Genomic DNA, 21,972 nt, shown 5'->3' on the forward strand with positions numbered 1-21,972 from the left:
TAGAGAGTGCTTCCAAATAACAGATAAAAACTCAAGCACAAAACAATGAAGTCTATATAGAATAATTATCTCAACAAAAATCCAGTCCTTTAATTTTTATGTTGGTCCCAGGCCAGAGAGTCTCCCTAACGTCTTCCTGACACCCTTCCCTCATCTGCATCCCCACTGGAAACACACACGGTGTCACCGGCAGGAAGAGTCAATGCTAACGACACTGTCAGCAAGCAGCACTGAGGCCAGGTTGGTAGAAGTCTCAAAGCTGGACTCTCCTCTCCGCTTTCCTCTCTACTCATTTTACGCTCTGCTCCAGTTGTGGCTGGCAGTTGCCGAGCACATCCTTTCGCGACCTTTGGTTGACTATTTAAAATTCCATTGTGTGCTACAGCTCAACATCAGGGCCAGTGGGATGGCCCTCTGTACTTCTCTGAGTGGTTTCCTAATCCATAAGCCCATTACATCTGCATACTTGCTCTCATCAGATAGAAAAGACAAGTATCAGGATCCTCATCCTAGAGTTAGGAAAATGAAACCCCAAGGAGTCACAAAGCAAGAATTAAGGCCTGTGGTGACTACAGTTTGTGGTGGAGCTGGGTTCTAATTCTCATCTTTTGACTCCTGGTCCAGAGGTCTCTCCAACAGGCCCATCTTCTCAACTTGCCACTAGTGATGAGCTCGGATTTGATGCCCTGATCTGACTTTGAGTTCAGAGTAGTGATGTCCTGGTACTGTCTCTGGCCCTGACAGAAGGGATGCCAAACTATGTGATCACGAGGATATATGAAAGGTTTTCATGTGTTCAAGGACCAGATCAGTGGCCAACTATTAGGATGAAGCAGTTAGTCCTCGGCTTGGTAAACAGAACACTGCTTTGACTGGATGGCTGTTTATAAAGTAAGGAGTTTCCTATCCCCCGAGGTGTTCAAGCAGAGTGTGGATGTCTGCTTTCCAGAGATACGGTACAGAGGTTTGATTCGATGATGTCTGAGATCCCTCCCAATCCCGATGTCTGTGATTCACTCCTGCCTACTGCAACCCTGCTGCAATTCAACAGTGCATATATCAACCATTCTGTTTGCCCAATTTAAGGGGACACAATCTAACGGAGTGGCTGGGGGTTCAAATGAGATACTATGGGCCAAAGAGAAGGTGTTATCCATAATCCAGTGTCAGAATACTATGAAAATAAACATTGTTATCCACGTGCTTTGAGGGCAAAGGGAAGGGCAGGTATGGTGTGGCTCCAGCACCCTTTCCCAGTCTGAAGTCTCCAGGGCCAAGCCTGTGAAATAGATGCCAACTCCACCTGACGTCATTGCTGATTCTAGCAATGAAGCACACCAACTTCTGATGAAAGACATGGGAAACAGGCCTGATGGCATCAAAGCTGCTTCTATTATTTCAAATGAAAGTCCCAATTCGGTGACAATATTCGATCACGATTCACGGAATATGGTTTTCCCTCTGACTCTGGCATAAAGGTTATTGCTAACAAGGGAGCCCAGCACATTAGAATTTTCCAGCTTCCACTTGACTGATCAAGTACACACACATATACTTAAACATTTCAAAAAAACAGAATTGCAAAGGTGTACAGCCTCTTCCCAAATCTGACCAGAGCATTCAAATGCTTCATTCGTTAAACGCAATAGCAATCTGTTTCTTACACTCATCACTTACCAAATCTCACTGGTTAATTACTCGACACATTAGGAATCTCAAGAACATAGCTACGTTCTCAATCTCTGGCACTTTTACGAGATGGCTCACAGGTTTTTCTACTAAGACTTCTCTGAGAGATATACTGTAACAGGGTCTCTTCATTTACAGAATTTTAGGGGATTGTATAAATTGGCCAAACAGTGAATTGTTTAAAAATTACCGACAGGATAAGAGGCTTACCAAGATAAATATTCTAATGAGCTATAAATCCTGAAAATGTGATTTTAATTTGATGGGCTACCTAGAGCTAAGCAGCAAGCCTGTATCCACTAAAATCTGACTAAATGCTAGCATGCATGCCAAGCGATTACATTTTAGATTTCCTCTTTAAGGAAAAGATTATGTTTAAACAAAGAAGCCTGCAGATTTGAAAAGTGAGTCTAACACTCTTGAACCTAATAACTTAGGCGATGTCTCCCCCACTTATCTGAGGGCTTTACCAGTAAAAGAAAGAGGATACAAAAGAGACATTTCAGCAAGTGAAGGGTCTTTAAATGTCCACATGGGTACCAGGAGAATTCGCTTAAAACAGCTTATAAAGATGGCAGAGTGAATGAGCCCCATCCTATTATTCAATAACCATGTTTGTGATGCATCTGCATAATCTAACCATGCATAAATTAGTATGTGTAATACAACACTTATTTGCATAATAATAGCAAGTTAATAGATGCTTAAAGAGCAGAGACCAACACCACCTTTAAATCAGACATGCCTCCAGGCGCTTTGGCCTGTACAGACCAAGATGCCAGAAAAACAGTGAGCACCAACCAGAGGAAAACAGTCAAACCATTCATTTTTCATCCCTCTAGACATTTCACTTATTTCCCCCCACATACACGGGGGAATCATTTTCAAACCACAAAACACCTTTATAGTTTAAGTGCTAGCACCCTTCCAAATAAGAATCTTAAAGAAATTATAAAGATGATCATCAGTAACGGTAACATAATGGACAGTTTGCTTTCTTACAAGTGTGGACAGCAAGAGGCAAATTTTTTAAAAATCAGTAGGTTCAGAATCATACCCACATAAAGCTGGGGGCCTATTTGCTTAGCAAAAATAATGATCCAGATCACATATTTCACCCTTCATCTCAACCTTTTAATTGAAATAATTTTAATTGGATCTAAAGGCTCAAACAGTATATCAAGAAAAGGCTGTGCCTCTCCTCTAACCTCAGTATGAGCACATGGCACTGGGCTAGGATAAGGAAAAACACCACCAATGTCACACAAAGGAAGAGCGTGATGATGCCTTTCAACCTTTAACAAAGAGGAGAAAAAAATCTGGTGTTTAAAAAAAATCAAAAATCAATAGAGACTTCTAAATGACTCCTTTAAGATATCACTTTTCAATTTAACAGGACAGATTTATTTGTATGTGGCTCAAATGTTCACAATTGCTCCCTGCACCTTCATACATAGGAATGAATGTCACAGTGGCAAACGGCAGTAATGAACAATCTTACCTGGGGATATGGAAACCTCCCAAGAGCAAGCTGGGAAAGGAAATAATATTTGTCTAGTTATAGATTTGCATGCAGGGCAGATCTCCTTAAGACAGACAAGCACTAAATTTCAGAACTGTACCCAGCAAATATAAAAAGCTCACAACCTTGGATGCAGGAACTAAACTATTGCTGTAATTACCTTAAGAGCTGTATTTAGAATGGACGTTTTCAATGGGCAATGTTGCATCCCTGATAAAATATTCCAATTTTAACAACTAAACATTACCATTATGTGGTTTCTCTTAGGAATGTTCTCAGCTCTATGGGCATGATTCACATTCACATGTGTGCGACAATATTCACTGAGACAGAGATGTAAAACTAGAGGAGACTGTTGGTTTCTCCTCTTGTAAGATGGAGACACCTTCTTGTTTCCCAGCCCTTAGTTGTGTAGAATTTTTAGTCACAAGTACACACGCAGTGTTATAGGATATGGGGAATGGGCCACATGAAATAGAAATTTTTGCCATTATTTTCATCAATTTATTAGTTTTTTTCATTCACTTTCTATCTACTGTTAGGAATAAAGAGCTACCATTAGTAGGAAAGGGCCGAGTCAAGGCTGGGAATTCAACACTATAGGTCAAAGTCTGAAATTGGGGACACGAATCTTTAGAGAGCTTCCAATTTTGCTTGATTTGTAAATTGCCATGTGTTTCTAGGCCAGTCACTTAATTTTGGTCTTGGAATTCTCACCTGTAAAAACCAAATGATTCCACCAGGAACAGGGTTGATATAAAGTAATAAGATCAAATTTACCAAATACGCCATAACATATTTAAAGAAAATAGTAGCAAAACTTTGCAACTTCATAATGTGGCCCATTCTCAGGCCTGAAATCTTCTCTATATATTTGTAACTACTTTCGAAGTGGAATCGCTGTATCAGGGAACTGTGAAGCTGGAATGAACCCATGATAGCATCAATCCATTTCACAGATTAGAACCCAAGAGCCCCACTGAAAAAGTTTCCACACAGTTAATGAGAAGCTAGGGCCTGACCCTAGGCGTGCAACTTAATCCAGGTTCTTTCTGGCATTTTATATTGCTTTTCTACATCTTGAGAAGTTGCGTATTTATTTAAAAAACACAGACACCACGGAAACATTTTTGAACTCTTTTGGAATTGTGTTTAGAATCATTTCAAGTAACAAAAGAACATCTACTTCATTTTGCTAGAATTGCATTTTATCTTGGACTTAAAATTCTGCTCCCTGCGCTTTTTGAAAATGTAAATTATTTGTTGACTAAAGTCTGAATGGCTTGTGGGTATTACCAAACCCCAAAGCCACTTCTGAAAAATAAATAAAAATAAATAAACAAGATACCCTTACTGAGGATAGACATGAAAATGCTGAAGTTGGGGCGCCTGGGTGGCGCAGTCGGTTAAGCATCTGACTTCAGCCAGGTCACGATCTCGCGGTCCGTGAGTTTGAGCCCCGCGTCAGGCTCTGGGCTGATGGCTCAGAGCCTGGAGCCTGTTTCCGATTCTGTGTCTCCCTCTCTCTCTGCCCCTCCCCCGTTCATGCTCTGTCTCTCTCTGTCCCAAAAATAAATAAACGTTGGAAAAAAAAAAAAAATTAAAAAAAAAAAAAAAAAGAAAAAGAAAATGCTGAAGTTAATTTTCAAAGATCTAAAACCAGTCTGAGCAAGAGCAATGTAACAGGAATAAACCATATGACTTAAAAGGTGACTACTTTGAAAAGGCCAACACTCATTTGGATGTATATTTTTATATGTGTATGTGCGTGTGTTTTGCAATGCCTAGGAAGTTTCATGACCTTATACTCATTTCTTATATACTTAGAGCTCATGGATTTTCAAGATATAAAGTTATACTACCATTATTCACTTAGTAATATCATTAATCAAGGGATTAGTATAAAGTATGGACAGCAAAAACAACACAAGATGGTATGATGGAAAGAGTGTGGATGTGAAACTCCCTTTCACAGTTTTGGGTGATTATGTTTGTTGTCTATACACTGGTGTTTTCGGGGAGGCATCTGGATGGCTCAGTTGGTTAAGCGTCTGACTTGGCTCAGGTCCTGATCTCGCAGTTTGTGAGTCCGAGCCCCATGCTGGTCTCTGAGACAGCTCAGAACCTGGAACCTGCTTGGGATTCTTGTCTCCCTCTCTCTCTGCCCCTCCCCCCACTTGTGATCTGTCTTTCTCTCAAAAATATAAATAAACATAAAAAAAATAAACTTTTTTTAAAGTTTATTTTTTAATTTATTTTGAGAGAGAGAGAGAAGCAGGGGAGGTGCAGAGAGACAGGGGGAGGCGGAATCCCAAGCAGGCTCCATGCTGCCAGCACAGAGCCCAATGCGGGGCTTAAATTCACAAACCGTGAGATTATGACCTGAGCTGAAGTCAAGGGTCAGACGCTTAACCAACCGAGGCACCCACGGGCCCCACTATATACTGTTTTTAACTGGGAAGGGAAGAGACTACGTTTTCCACTCCCCCCTACACCAATCTTACCCAATACAGGCCATGCATGTGCCTGGCCAAGGAGAGTGTGCACAATGATCTTGGAGGAGTCACTATGGTCCACTGCAGCAGAGATGGTAGGCCAGGCATTTGTACCATTCTGTATTGACCTGACAGGCAGTGACCGCTCAAAAAAAGCTGTCATCTATCATCGCACTCATCTGTGGATTACAAGGTTTGCACGTCCTTCCATTTGGAATTAGAAAACTACGAAGAGGAGGAGCTCTCATCTACAAAAGCTAACAATAAGTAGTAGACAACATTTAGAATATTTTATCTCAAGTCTTTCTACAGGCACCGTGCCGCTCACTCGGGTATACGTCCAACATGTCACTGAGGACTATGGAAGAACTCTGTCCACATGGCTTACTGGCAGAAGAACTTGCCCACTACACACGCGGTTAAAATCTAAATTAGCTGGCTGGTACCAACACTGGACAGTGCCTCTTGTGGTTGGAAGAACCAATAAGCAATGAGAAATGAAACGCTTAAAAAAAGTGGCATAAAATGAAAAATATGAATTCTTTCCACTTCAACACAAAACTTCAAATTCTCAAATCATTATTGTTCTATGGAGAGGCCAGGTCACGGTCAACTTGGGACCGTGCACTCATCTACTTGGTGGCCTCTGTCATGACTGGTACAATGTAATGAGGATGGCTGATAGCATTCATTTACCCTATAAGATACCACCACGCAAGAGAACAGAGAGAAAATTCAGTGCACGCTGGTCAGCTGGGAGCCCCTGGGTACCAGTCTGCTTGGAAACAGGTGGCAGTGCTTGAACTGGGGAACTCATCATTCTTGGGACTGGCTTTGCCTTGTGGGTACTTTCCTGACACCCTACAAAATCTCAGTCCTGTCAACTACATTCCTGGGAGAACTGCATCTAAGATATCTTGCAGCTCTGACCTCTTTGGAGCCAGAAGACTGAGAATGATTCCTTGCCCTTGACCAGAGCAGAACGATCGTGTCCTCTCTTGCCTACTGTCACTCCTGGGCTGCTCCAGCAGCGGGCCCAGGATTCCAATTCTGCACCAGTGAAAACTGGCAGTGGCACTACTAGGCTGGTGCCAAAAGCAGTCATTTTAAGGCCCCGGGAGAGGCAGCTGCCCTCCATGTATGTCCCTGTCCTTCTAGGTTTAATGCAACTGCAGTGCTTTTGCTCCACACTATTTGTCTTGTGGCAAAATAGAAGGAAATATATAGCCAGGCCCTAGAACCCTTTTATCAAGTTCAATTAGGAGAAGGTATAAAAGGAAAAGGGCTGTTAGCAGATATGGCTGCATGAAGAACAGGTTCTTCATGAGGCTGTCAAAAGTCAAAATAAACACTGAAGCCTTATGGGGAAGAGGGAACACATATGCTATGAGTGAATGTTTCAGAGACAGACGGACCTGGGGCCATTCTGTATCTTTTACCCCTACCGGTCTATTAATCTACTTGCATTTCCCCAGTTTTTATTGTCAAGGTATTATAAATTAGGAAACTTACAAAAGAGAGTATGTAATCTTCTCTGAAATGGCCTGCAGATATGTCACTGTACTAAATGTGTTTCAGATTTAATGAAGCTTTAATGTCCTTTTTAATTTTGCCTGTTTCTGTATCACCAGGGGTCGGGCAAGGCAATCAGCACTCAAGAGGGTGGTTTGGTTTAAAACTAGGAAAAAACTCATTTGCTTATGAGTTGCACTGTATTTTCTTAATTAAATTTACTGAGTAAAATGGTTTAAGTTCAGCCAACCAATGACCTTTGTATGTAGATTTAGATTTATAAATAGGTTAACAGTTAAAGGAAAGGAAAAAAAAAAAAAAGAATCACAACAAAGCAAACAGATTAGGACTAAGCCAATAGAAATCTTTGCTCTCTTCATCATCTTTACAAAAGCAGCATTTAAATATAGGCAGCTTAAGTCCAGTTTAAAAAAAAAGCATATTGAAAAATGTGGATGCACTTAAGCGCCAGCAATTCATCAAATGACTCTCACATCCTTTTCATTCCCAGGAGGGGAGCGCCTTGTATTGTAAAAGATTTGGAAAAGCTTTATTTATTTTTGGAGGGTGGAGGTAGAGATGGGGGAAGGACAGGATTCTATTTAATGTTAAATTAAAAAAGTGCATTTTAATTCCAAATACTTAAGATTCAGCAAACTGCTAAATACTCTCTGTTGGTTGTGGGAAATGCACTATATAAAAGGTGGAAAAAGAATGCTCTGAAAACACCTACCATTGGGAATACGTTTAAATATCAGCAAACCACTAACACTTCGCTGTAAAACTAAAACCTCCTTAGTGTCATCTTATTGATCTTTGATATGTCCAATCAAAATCTATGGAATACTCACTCGAGTTAGCAGCATTTTAATATGTTGGATTTTATAATTTAAACAACAAACATGTAGGTGTGATCATAACGACTGCCAAATTGCAGAGCAACTGCATGATAGAAACATCTGTATTTTAACAAAAAGGTAGAAGATACTTATTTACAAAGCAACAAAAATGGCTTCTGTTGATAACAAGAATAATTATGGCCACGGAGTCATAAACGATAGAGAGCAAAAATATATTGTGGCAAGAACGCAAGAGCAGGACACAAACTCAAAATGTTTTTGGTGAATCAAGTTTCTTACCTAGAATATCAACAACGTGGGATGGGTTTTAAATTTACACTTATACCGAAGAGCCCTGGAATTTTTTTTAATTCTTAATTTAGACGTATCCTATGTTTCTTGGCATAACGGCAAATTGAAAATAAGCATTTTCAATATAGCCAGTGATCTAGCTGAAGGAGGACTTTATAGACTGAAATGTTCTAAAATTTGTTCTTAATTACCTTGTGCACATTTTACACAATTAAATTTCCATCTAAGGATCTTGCATTTAGATTGTGCACTGCAGTTAAACCTTCATTTTATAGAAATGCAGCAGCTACTGTGGAACATTCAGACACAGGAAAACTTTAAAAAAATCAGACTTAACTACTGGATTACATAAAATTCCCTAGGTGAGATTTCATCCCAAGACCAATTTACACAGTCCTAGAGAGAGAGTTTAAATCATCTGAAACTATGCTGGGAAAGAACCATAATAAATATTAAATACCTCAAAATCTACCCTAAGATTTTACTTTTCTTCCCATGTATCAATTTCACTATCCTCTTACTGAATGGTTTAGAAACAATCCAAAGGATATAACAGCAATTTACCAGTGTTAAAGTGCTTTGGAGGTTAAACTGACAACAAAGAACACAGAAACACAAAGCGTCTTGAAGTAGGGTTTCAATTAAATGTGGAGGATTTAGTAATGCAGGACCAAAAAAAAAAAAAAAAAAAAAAAGAGTTACAAATTAATTTAATCTTCTGCCTATAGTTTGCAGCTGCACTCCAAAGTGTCTAGGGCTTAAGAACAAAGCCTTGAAAGGCCTCAGAGTGAGGAAAGCTTCAATTTTTAATGTATAACGCCATTAGCTGATAACTTGTGGAATCTGCGACCCCTGCGGAGGGGCATAAGTGCGAGTAACAGAGACTGATGAAGTGACATATTTGTTCATGTCTCCAACTATGAGGAAGAGGGTTATTACTAACACCATCAGGCCCAACAGAAATATGCCCTAATAACCTTAGGGACCTTCCACGTTATCAGTTCTCACTACATCAAATATATTAAAATCAAAACCTAATTCACTTTAATTAAAGACAATTAGTTTGTTTTTCTATTAGTGTTTTAACTTGTGTGATATTATAATACACTGCAAATTAAAGATGGGATAACAAATGTAATGAAAGCACCAAATGGTGTGTACCTTCCCACCCCTGCTTGGGGGAAATACACGCTTATCACGGGGGTCTATTTTAAGGAAATTCAAGGACACCATCATTAAAAGTGGTGTAGAAACATGGCACTTTGAAATGAATATAGTGGGACCGTGCATATCTTTTCCCTATTCAATTTATACTTTTCACATAACACTTTCCTATAAACTCTAAGGATTTCCTTAACACAAACAGAATTATGGCCCAATGGAGGCACCAGAAGCTTAATTAATTTGCCCAAGGTCATACTGCAGGTTGGTGGCAAAGCTTGTTAAATCACTAAGAACTGTGGGCTCTACAGATGTTTTTGGCAATGGCAAAGGACCCTGTCTGCAAAGGCCTCAGAGACTTCTAGTGCGGTGGGTGAAGCACGACAAATAACTCATTACGGCTGTACAGAAGTGCCAAGTGCTCCTGAGAGCTCGCAAATAACATGTTTTCTTTGTGTAGAGAGAACCTAAATGTGAGGTTCCCATCAGGAGTGCTTCTTAACATGTGCCAGTATTTAAAAAAGAACTACTCATCCTCACTAGAGTCCATGGATAAAAAGTAAATTTATTTTAACTTAAGGAGGCCAAACGTGGTAACACAAAGAAATAAATCAAGCACTTCTCCATCATTCAGAAGGTCCTGCCTTCTATCCCACAGATTACTAATAATAATGGAGAAAAGACAGCATTACAAATAAATGTTTCCAATACAGTGTGGGCTTTTTTTTTTTTTAATTAGAAATGGGCTTATTACAGTGGACACTTAAATGGGGAGAGGGCAACAGTAATTCACAAGTACAATATCCTAATGCTGTTCCATTAATTGCTTTATTTGTTTCACGGTTAAAAATGATTGCTTGCTGTAGCCTAACCATGAATGCTGAAAAGCATGATACATTGAGGTCTCAACCTGGGCAAACTGTACCTAAACTTACACTTTATTGCAGCTTAGTTCACAATCTTCACCTAATATAGGGGTATATCCCAGTGCAGCAGGAGGATAAATCATCCTGGAATATTACTCCGGCAAAGTTTAGCTGTGACTGGAGCATATGTGCTTTCGAGCCACTGAAGCAAAGGCCCATAAAATACACTAATTACTGGAAGTTATGGTCACTGAGTGATTGATAGCGCTCTGCAAGGCAACTTCCTCATTTTCAGCTCTTCTGACGGGCTCATCCGCCACATAGCAATTATTAATTCATGACCCACCCCTCGGGCACTAGTACCTTTACCTCTAATTCTCCTGCTACCAAACTACTGCTACAGCTGGACACTGTCTTTCTTCATTCTGATGGCCGGGTAAGGATGATAAAAAGTAGATTTCATGCTAAACGCTATTGTTTTGAATCTTTAAACGTTGTTCGGTCTTTCTCACCCTGCTGTCCCAACACATAAATTCTCCTTCCTCTCCCATAATGCTAGCTCACTTGCCTCATTTTCCTTTGGTCTGTGTGTGTGTGTGTGTGTGTGTGTGTGTGTGTGTGTATCAATCTATCTGTCTATACTACTTTACACCAAAAACTCCGATGGAATTATTTTTTGTGTGAATACTATGGTTTAGATGCAATATATAATTTCACCAGGCCATAGTAAATATGAGGCAGCTGATTAAAAAAAAAGGAAAACAACCCCTCCTCTCTTTAAGGAGACCCACTTTTGTAGCTTTGAAAGACACTGTCGCAAGTTGATTTCCATCAGTACCTTTACTCAGAGCGATGCTAATGAAAATATCTGGATACATAACTAAATCTCTAAAAGTCACTGAGAAACAACTCGCAAAGGTCTCTTTTGTTGGTGTTCTGTGCACTGAAAGGAAATTCAGTGAGAAACTCTGAATTAAGAAGAGATAAAGCTCAGTCATGGTGGATGAAAGCAAACAATTTATTTTTCTAATAGAAAAAAAAAATGAATGCTTTTCAAATGTTTGCACAACTCCAACTCAAAATGCAATACTGGGGGTAGTTGTCCTGCCTGGATTCTGAGATGGTGCAACAACAGATGAACAGATGGAATTCTAAGTTACTCATCCTTTCTGGGCTTGGTTCAAATTATTCCTCCGCTCCTGCAAGGAGTTACTCCCAGAAGACAACTTTGAAGACAAAATTCCCATCACTCCCTGTCCATACCATTTACTGGGCAGCCAAGCACATCCTCTACCTGGTGACATTTCCTACTGCTCTACATCTTCCTGTGTTTCTAATGCCTGGAAAGTTTTAAGTTTTGTTTAAGGGCAAACTTGAAGTCATGTACGTTTATATGTTCTCCATGATGCCAGAAGTGGTATTTTGCAGTAGGTTGACAATAAGCGTTTGTTGATTATGATAAACCCCTGATGGTGATGTCTTCTAGAGCCTAGCCGACCTGGAAGTGTTTGGATTAGTTGTTTCTACGCTATAATTCTTTAATGAACATAGTATACAAGCCCTTTAGTATTATGGGCTGATAGTCTTAACTGACAAGGCCCTCTTACACATCACTGCTTAGAATAATCACTATCACGTATTTAAGCATTATGATTAATTTAAATGGCTTATTTCTTATTAAAGACTTAAGGGTTGAAAGAAGGGAAAAAGATTAGAGTTAACTGCCCCCTAATCCATCTCATATACTTAATTCAATAACCATTTTAATCTTCACAGTGAGAATTAAGAAATGACACCCTTTCAACACGGTTGTAAAATGCTGACCTGTTGTCCTCTAATAGTACGCAACTTCAATCATAATAGCCCCTAGAGAACTAGCTCTGGGTTTGGCGGGGGTGGGGGTAGGGTCCTTATTTCTAAACTGCTCACTGGAGTCTTGCAGCTGTGACTACCGGAGAGAAAGTCAGTGCTGGGGTACAGTCTACAAAGTTCAACCAACTCTACACTTCTGTGTCTAGATGTTTCAAAGTCAAGGGAGTCATAATCATGTAGTATTTCCTAGTGTTTATATGCTGCTCCTGAGAGAGAGAGATGGAGTGGCCACTTCCACTGAGGTGCCACGCAGGCAGGTGCAGTCATCTTGGATCTTCCATTCTTAACCACCATCTGGCTGCATCCTTACCAGAGGCCCCTGAGGGTACCACGTGGAATGGCAGAGCCCTAAGATTCCTGACCCACAGAATCCTGAGTAAATAAATGGTTGTTATGTTAGGCCACTAATTCGGGGTACTTTATTAAGAGTAAGAGATAAATGAGATGCTTTCCTTGACATTGACGGCAGCTTTCCCTCTTGTCTTCCCAGTCCCATGCACTTCCATCGCACTTCTATTTGTCTTTCTACCAACTGGTCAAGGAGCTCCTGAGGGCAAAGTTTGGGTCCTTACTGCCAACACAGAACAGCATGACATAAATATTTACTGATTAGATGGCATTCTCACCTGTCAGCTTCCCATTAGAGCAGACATATTGGAGATGAGGTTAATTTTTGTATTTCTTTAAAAATATAAACTAGGCTGTGGTTTCTGAAAAAGAATGGTAAATGTACACCTTAAAATATGGTAACACTGAACCGGCTATGGGGACAATGTAGGTAGTAGTGTCAAGCAGTCTTGACTGACGAGCAGAATCCCAATAAACCAGCCTTTTCCTTTATCTAATTTCCTGCTCATTTACATGTACCATTTCTTTATCTCTTCTTTTCCCAGACTACTTCATCTACTCAATCTCTACAGTATAATGAAAGAAGCAGAGTCGGGACCCCTGACTGCTGCTGCCTGGTCCAGTCACTTAACCTTTCTAAAAAAGTCTAATTTCTCTGGATCTCAGTTTCCTTACTTGCAAAACGGGAGTTTGATGCTTATACGGTGGAACAATCTTGGGTGCCTCAAATTACTGATTTTTTCAGTCATTTCCCATCACACTATGGAGGAGCTTAAATGCGGTGATGAATATCAAGTGGCTTTGTTAAGTGTTAGGTACATGTACAGGGTGGTTATGTCATCACCCTTCTTGCAAGAATGACACTGAGCAAGATGTCAACAGCAGAAAAAAAAGAGGACAGAGCGCTAGACTTGGCATCAGAAGTCCTCAATTCCAGTCCTCTTCTGCATAAGGCTGACTGTGTGCTGTCACGGAGGGCATGCTCCCTCCTTCCTCTGGGCCCCAGGGTTCTTCACTGGTCAGAGGAGGGATCTGATTTAACAAGTTCTATAGACACTCTTCTAGTTAAAAAAAATTCTCATCTCTAAGTGTAAGGTAAGGTATGTAAAATAATTGTCTAAATAAATGCTATAAAAAATGTTAAAGTTACTATTAGCCAATTCAGAACCAAAGTATGTGATATGGTCTGCAGGATCTTCAAGAGGATTTTTTTTTTTTAAGTTTATTTATTTATATTGAGAGAGACAGAGAGCGCGAGCAGGGGCAGGGAGAGAGGGAGAATCCCAAGCAGATTCCATTCAATCAGTGCACAGAGCCCGACGTGGGGCCTTGAACTCACAAAACCATGAAATCATGACCTGAGCTAAAATCAAGAGTCATATGCTTAACCCACTGAGCCACCCAGGCGCCCCTTCAAGAGGATTTTTTTTTTTTAACTGAGTTGAATCCTCAGCAGCTTTTTTTTTTTTAAAGTTTATTTATTTTTGAGACAGAGAGAGACAGAGCATGAACGGGGGAGGGGCAGAGAGAGAGGGAGACACAGAATCGGAAGCAGGCTCCAGGCTCTGAGCCATCAGCCCAGAGCCTGACGCGGGGCTTGAACTCATGGACCACGAAATCGTGACGTGAGCTGAAGTTGGACGTTTAACTGACTGAGCCACCCAGGCGCCCCTCAAGAGGATTTTTAAAGCTAATTCCAGGTCACTGGATTTGAGTATTGACAGAATTCTAGGATCAGTGGTTCTAACCACTGGACATCTCAAGGGAGTGGCAGTGGTTCTCCCAAATTATCACTCAAAGAATTTAGAGTTGACAGATGTCACTAGAAGGCTGGCCCTTATCTTTTAGCTCTCAACTCAAAAGTAACCCCACACCACTCAGTTACTTGTATCATAGAATGCTGTTTGTTTCTGTCTAATGACTTGCTATTGTCACGCATCTTCTTTAAAACGTAGGTTCCATGAAAGCAGGGATTTTGTCAGTTTCATTTGTAGCAATGTTCCCAATGACTACCACAGTGCCTGTCACACGTTAGACACTCACTAAAAAATTTCGGAGTGACTAATGAATGATTGCATCTTATCTAACCTTATCCCAGCTTCTTCCACAAAGCATTTCTTCTCAACAAACAAACAAACAAAAACAACCTGAGACATGTGGTCATTCAGTCACTATGGAAATGCCGGCATTTTTATCCCTAAAGGGGATTCCACTGTGGAGTAGGAAGGATGTAGGGATATCTATCCATTAGAACTTTCTTCTTTATATTGAATAGAAAACGATGGGATTTTTTTTTTCCAGTTTTGTTTGTTTGCTTGTTATGTTAACTTCAGAAAGTTTGGCCTGCCAGTCATTGAGTGGCAGTATCTCTTCTCTATGACAATCCTTCAAACATCTGAATATGGGTTGTCAAATGCTTGCTTTGTCTTCCCTTTCTTTCTTTATTCTTCACATGAAGACTTTGTGGATTTAATGTTTTCTTAAAAGTCCAAATTGTGGGCGGTTTTGTGCATACAAACGCCCACAATTTGGACATGTGCTATTGGAAAAACTTTAAAATCAGTCTGAAATCCATCAAAATAATAAAATGCTTAGCTGCGACTGCCAGCACCTGTTCCATCTTGTTTTGTCAATCTCATGGTTGTTCAGATGGCTCTGAGCACAAAGCAAGCCCAACAATGCCTCTTTCAGTGGGAGACACTCACTTTGTCTGCCAGTTGCACATTCACTACGATCACTGACAACCTTGGAAAATGCACATTTAGGCATGGTAATCTGAGACAGCTGGATCCCTTCACAAACCTTGCAAAGGACTGAACTAGTCAATCCATCATCTCCCAAAGGTCATTTTAACAGCTCCTTTTTGCAATGGGTTATACAAAGTTTTAGATTAAAAAATGACAAGGGAAAAAAAATTAAAACAAAGTTAAAACAGAATTACAGAAAGTGGAGTAAGAGCAGGGGAATGAGTGAGAGAAACTGTTACATGCTCTTTTTCTCAACATTCTTGAATGGAAGGGAAGGAGGCCCATGACAAGGACTCCCCACCGCACTCCTGCCCACTTTCCTATACAACCTTCCAATCATACACTGAAATTTCCTTGGTGTTTGGACCCTTCACTTTGATCCCTTTGGCTTCTGATGATTTTCAGCAGAAGCTTCTGATCAACAGGTAAGATGTTTCACTAGATGGAGCAGCAGACCAAACATACAATAAGATTCAACTTCCACTCATGTTCTTGATGATAATTATAAAAACGGTGAGGAGAAAATATCCGTACTTAGGTGGAGCACACTGAATGCCAAGTTTTATGGTCTCAAGGAGCTGACAGCAGCTGCTCATAGGGTACCGAGCGCTATCCGTCACCTCTCAGACCAAGTTCATAATCACCAAGGGCTAGAAAAGCAAACAAAGCCGCAGCTGTAGACCACTAGAGACAGCTGTGTCTCTGGGTGTTTTTATGTAGGGGTGGGAGTTGGGGGTAGGGATAGGTTCTTCTGTATATTTAGGGGCAAAAACCAAGTCTAGATAATGCTCCATAATTCTTGTCACTTGGCAAAAACACCCAATATATAGATGAGATTGCTATTTCAAACAGAAGCCTACTCTCACAGTAACTTTATGGGGTTGTTATTATTAAATGAAAGTGTTTATAAGGGAGTCTAGAAAATTCAGAGCACCTGCTTTCAAAAAATGTGTTTACTATGATTGTTTATCGTCTGCCTCCCTCATTGTGTTGGAGGTTCAACAAGCAAAGGGAACATGCCTATTTAGTGTATCCTCAGCACTTAGTAAAGTGTTTGGAACATAAAAGATGCTCAGTAAATATTTGAGGAATGAATGAATTTTAAAGTTATCTTCACTTTACAGATAAGAGAGTGACACTTGGAGTGGCACACGACTTGGCCAAAATCACACTGATTGTAAGGGGTGGTGCCAACATATCTGGTTAATCCAAAGTCGGAACATTTTAAGACTTCAAGAATTAGGATGACAGCCCTTGAATCTGAAAATCTTATCACAGAAAGAAAATTGCCCACTTTTCATCAAATTTCTCCAGAGGCTCTGTCAAGGGTACTGGGCTGGGTGATCCATGCTTTTTTCAATACTTTTATTTTCATTTCACACACCTTTATGTGCTTGCTTGTAAATGCTGATTTCACTTCGTTTTCTTGGTATCTTATGAGTCTTATCTAGCACCCATTAAAAATATACATATAAAGGCAAAAAATTTTTTAATGAGATGTGTTCACAGGTTTTAACATTTCCATAAGACAAGGTGGTTCCATCCAACTATATTTACTTTTTATGCTAAAATTTCCTTGGGAAAAATTCTATCGTAGATGTCTACAGAAAATTCAAAAATGTTACCATTCCTCAGTAAAAAGTCCCTTCCTCTAGGCAAAAGCATTGATAGATGTCCTTTAGAAAAAAAGTTAGGTTTTGTTTTTTGTTTTTGTTTTTTGCTATAGGTATAATAAAAAGGAAGGCAATCTCAAACAACACGTAAATATTTCTCTCATGCTATAAAATTAAAATGAAAACATGTGCTTTGGTGCTTTCTTCTCCTCTATTTCCTCTATTCTTTCTTCCTGAAACTTGTTTTTTACATTAGACTTCCTGACCTAGTTCTCTAATTTTCAATATCTGTTTGTTGTCATTGTTCTCAGAAAGTTCCTTTGTTACAGCAGCCTGTTCTTGTTTCCTGAATGTAACATTTTCTCTTTTCCCTCTGACAATACTAGAGGAGTTCATATCTGAATTTTTCTTCACCTCACAGTTTCCAAGGCCCTCCAAGTTGTTTTCCAGTTATTTTAGGTCTCTGCCTTAAAGGCCTTCCTCACATGTCTTGCCAAGAGTAAGGCACTGAAAATCTGGCTGGAAACACTGTGCTCATTGGTGGAGCTTGCAGAATGATGTAAAGTGACATAACATGAACCCCCAATGTCTGGATCTTTAAGATTTCTTGGTCTGATTTCCTTTGAGAAAGTCTCTTCTGCCTGAAAGAGGAAGACACTTTGGCTGCTGGTGTCCTAGAACAGGCTAGGAGGTCTCAACATTTACCATTCACTTAATGCCTCTGTACTTCAGTAGTGGGATGCACTCTTCTACAGTGCTAGGTGTCACTTATTTTACTCTTTCCAAAAAAGACTTCTGCCCAGTCTTGTGTTGAGGGTGGGGAGTGGTGACTGTCCACACATGCTGAGTTAGGGGAAGAATCTGTGGGTCAAATGGCTTAAGTGCTTCTCAAACAGACTTTAAAATCATCCTCTTCTCTCTGGTCCCACTTTCATGCCTAGTTCCAGGTAACTGGTACCACCAATTCTTGGGCCTTTGGGGTGTTCCACAGGAATCAGAGTCTTTATCACTTTATTTTTAAAAAAAAATTTTTTAATGTTATTTATTTTGGGGAGGGAGGGAGAGAGAGAGAGAGAGAGAGAGAGAGAGCGAGCGTGCACAAATGGGTGAGGGGCAGAGAGACAGAGAAGTAGACACAGGATCCAAAGCGGGCTTCAGGTTCCGAACTGTCAGCACAGAGGCCGATGCAGGGCTCAAACCCACAAACTGTGAGATCATGACCTGAGCCGAAGCTGGATGCTCAACTGACTGAGCCACCCAGGCGCTCCTGTCACTTTCTTTACAGCTAGCTAAGGATTTCAGCATTCTTGGCTCTACAGGTTGTTTGCCACTGTTCATCTGCTCTCCACATCCCGAAGCTGGTTGCTATAGTCTCCTTCCCTTTTTGTCCTCATGTAGTATGCCTTTTTAAAAAATTCCTTTACGGTTATTTTTAGTGGAGTTTGAGGTGCAAGGGGAAGCTACGGCAAGTGTTCCATGCTTTAATCAAATCAGTAGCTTTTTTGAACAGAAATATAAACATTTCAAGAAGTAATTCCTTTTAAAAAGAGGAGATAATGGCTTAATGTTCTCATTGTGACCTTTGTCCAGGAGCTCTGAAGTAAAGCTTCCATCTAAAGATGAAGAAGCTGAGGCCCAGAGATTAAATGACTTATCCAAGGATCTACGGTTTAGACTCCTAGAGGTGAAATCTGATCTAGGTCTATACTCCAGCAAACAGAAAACCGTTCTCCACGTGCAAAACATTTGTGATCTCTTCAGCCAACATTTATGTGTGCTTATGTTAAAGGCTCCATCCAACTTCTGCTTCAGAGCTGTGACAAAAGTATGAAAAAACTGAGCCAAAAGATTTCCTGAGCACCCACTGAGGGGCAGTGGAATTGCGCTAGGGAGTGTAGGTGGTGTTGAGAGTATCAGACTTGACTCCTATCATAAGGAAGTCTGACATGCCTATAAATTATTATGGTACAAAGTGGAAAAGGCAGATGACACGAGGGAGATGAAGATGAAGGTCAGAAGAAGATGCTACTTTTAGTCGGAGAGATCAGAGCAGGTGTCACGAAGGATGGGTATCTGACCTGTATCTTGGGGAGATGAAGGAAAATGATACGCCACATAGAGTGAAGGGCAGAGTGTTCCACAGATTTGCTTTTAACCTGGAAAGGTGATTCTAAAACTCACCAGAAAAACTCTCTTGGCCAAAACAACAGAACTCATAAAAATCTTCAGAAGATGGCGTTACCGTCATGACAATGACCTTGTGTGGCTCCCTGAATATGTTCTTCGCCTTTCTAGAAACGTTTCTCTAAGCCACGGACCTTGCTTCCATCATTTAACACATCATTCAAACCACTTCAATAAAACAGGGATCACGCTGAAGAGGGGTCTCAGAGGACTAGATGACACTCCAATTAACCAAGCACATCAAGCCAGATTGTTCTATGCCTCAGACTCAAGAGACTGGCGGAGAGAAGAGGCAAACAAAGGCAGAAAAAAGCGAGGACCCAAGTGAAAAGAGCAAAATGCATGTGTTAAAGATGGGCTTTCAGTCTGACTCCTGCAGAAAAGCCTGTCAGAAGATTATTCACCACCAACCTTAATAAGGTTTATAATAACCCGCCGGCTAGAATCACAAACCAGAACGTGTACTTGTAGAGCATACTCAGTGAGAATAAGGGCAGTATAGGACTGGCCCGGTGCTTTTAAAATGTGTATGCGTTATTCTGGGTACTGCAAAATCAAGGCTGGAAGAAGGTGTGTGTTGACTTATGTTTTGACCCAAGAAGGGCCAACTTAAAAATACAGCTTTTGCAAACATGTTGTGATTTAAATGACACAAGAATATGAGTGGAATGAGTAATTAGCGAAAAAAAATAGAGGGGCTTCTCTTCTTGAGCCAGTCTGTGGGAAGAAAGATAGGTACTGAGCTGCTTGTGAAATTAAGACATTGTGCCCCAGGGCACCTGGGTGGCTGAGTCGGTTGAGCGACCAACTTCGGCTCATGAGTTCGAGCCTCATGTTGGGCTCTGTGCTGACAGCTCAGAGCCTGGAGCCTGCTTCGGATTCTGTGTCTTTCTCTCTCTCTGCCCCTCCCCTGCTCATGCTCTGTCTCTCTCTCTCAAAAATAAATAAAAATATATATTAAAAAATTGGCTCTTATTATGTACCAATTGTCATTTTAAAGTTTAGCTCTGAAGTTTGAATGGCAACTACTAGGGTGAAGAGTCCTAAAAATCACCACCTAGTTGACTGGATCAGTGTGAGCTTTCTAGAAGAGTCAAACAAATATGCTGGGGAGCAGGATTAATCCTCCTAGTTTGTTCTAGCTCAGGAGTTTTATGCCTTTGTTGGTGGCATAAAATTCTTTTTTTTTGTTCTTTTTCTTTTTATTCATACTTCTTTTTTTATTCTTACTTCTTACTTTTATTCTTACTTCTTTTTTTCTTTTGCATTTTCACACTGATTTCTGTCATGAAGGTACAAGGAAGAAGTGCAATTCTACATGGATTTTTTCTCCCACGACAAAGTCAGCCCATACAAACCCCTCATATGGCAGTGACCTTTATTTGGTTTCATAACTAATCCACATGAGGAGAACTACAACACATTCAGAGATCTGAGTTGAAAACCATAAGCAAAACACAGAGAAAGGGGCCAAATTCTTCTCATCTAGTGACACTGCCATGCTCTAGTGAAGCTGAATAATCTCCTTTTTTCCCCTCTTAAGGGTAATCTCCATGTTTATGTTGCTTCTGCCAACTCCAAATACTACATACAGCTGACGGAATCCTGGAAGAGACCCATTTTATCCCACAGGGATACTGAACTGAGAGGAGATGGGGCAGTTCTGTCCCTGGATAAAAGATAGTCTGATATTAAAGATTCTTTGCTTAAGGCACAAATGTACCTGTCTGTGACTTTTTTAATGGCACATTTTAGTGGCATGTAGCATCATCTTTTATGAACAAGTGTGCGAGAGGCCTTGTTATGACCCCCATGGGGAGTATGACAGCACATTAACAAGGGAAGGGCAGCATGGAGACGGCAAGCAAAGGTGAGCCTCGCTATTTTAGGAGTTTAAAACGATGAAGGCGCCTTCTGATTCCTGCCTCACCAAACCTCAGGGAGGGGTTGGGACTTTATGGAGTCTGGGGGAGGGGTGTACTAGTACAGGTAGAAGGGATAGAAAACTCTAGTTTCCACGTAGTCTCTATTTGATTCTTGTGTGATTTCAGAACAATTCCCTTGCTCAGTTTCCTGTATTTTGATCCCATGTTTCTTTACCACCAGTCCTCTAGGGGAATAAAATGACTCAAAACACTTTGAGGAAGGTGTCCACACAAATATATAGTAGAACAGCTTAGATGAGACCTTGCATGTTCTGACACTAAACCTCTCCTGAGGGGCTCACAGAGATCCACCTTAGGATGTGCGGGGCCATGGGGAGAGGCTCTTCCCTCTTTTCCTTCTTTCTCCCAGGGGCAAACTCTCTTCGAGACCAATTCGGTTGGTTAAGCATCTTATTAAGCATCTGACTTTGGCCCAGGTCATTATCTCACGGTTTGTGAGTTCGAGCCCCGCATCAGCCTCTGTGCTGACAGCTAAGAGCCTGGAGCCTGCTTTGGATTCTGTGTCTCCCTCTCTCTCTGCCCCTTCCCCGTTCATTCATTTTCTCTCTCTCTCTCTCTCTCTCTCTCTCAAAAATAAATAAACATTAAAGAAAAAAAAAAGACCAATCCAGCTCAACTGTAACTCCTTTGGAGAAACCCCGTCTCTCCCCCAGGCTTGGGGCTCAGAGTATCTTGGAAGCACCTTTACTGAAGGTGCTAGCACACTGTTTTGTTTTGTTTCGGGCTTTAGTGGTTGGTCTTCTCTATCAGAAGTTTTGTGTGACCCAGTCTCTATGGCCTGGCACATGATAAGTGCTTAGATAGTCAGTATTGAATGAATGGAAGTTTTTACTCTTCACAGCACACCCCTAGAAAGGAAGTCTTGT

General features: G+C 40.6%; 1 protein-coding gene across 9 annotated transcripts in view; it reads right to left on the minus strand.

Annotated features, from left to right (window-relative positions):
• Positions 1-21,972, minus strand: part of MAP2K5 (mitogen-activated protein kinase kinase 5) — a 273,162-nt gene that overhangs the window by 82,737 nt on the left and 168,453 nt on the right. For 5 of the 9 annotated variants that reach the window (XM_047863398.1, XM_047863397.1, XM_047863396.1 and 2 more), the window contains exon 17: positions 3,191-3,220. The exons of the other annotated variants lie outside the window; for them this stretch is intronic. In XM_047863398.1, the coding sequence (XP_047719354.1) occupies positions 3,191-3,220 (30 nt within the window). The remainder of the gene's footprint in view (positions 1-3,190; positions 3,221-21,972) is intronic. 9 annotated transcript variants of the gene reach the window in all.

The sequence above is a fragment of the Prionailurus viverrinus genome, chromosome B3 (assembly GCF_022837055.1).
Source record: "Prionailurus viverrinus isolate Anna chromosome B3, UM_Priviv_1.0, whole genome shotgun sequence".
Classification (NCBI taxonomy): Eukaryota; Metazoa; Chordata; class Mammalia; order Carnivora; family Felidae; genus Prionailurus; species Prionailurus viverrinus.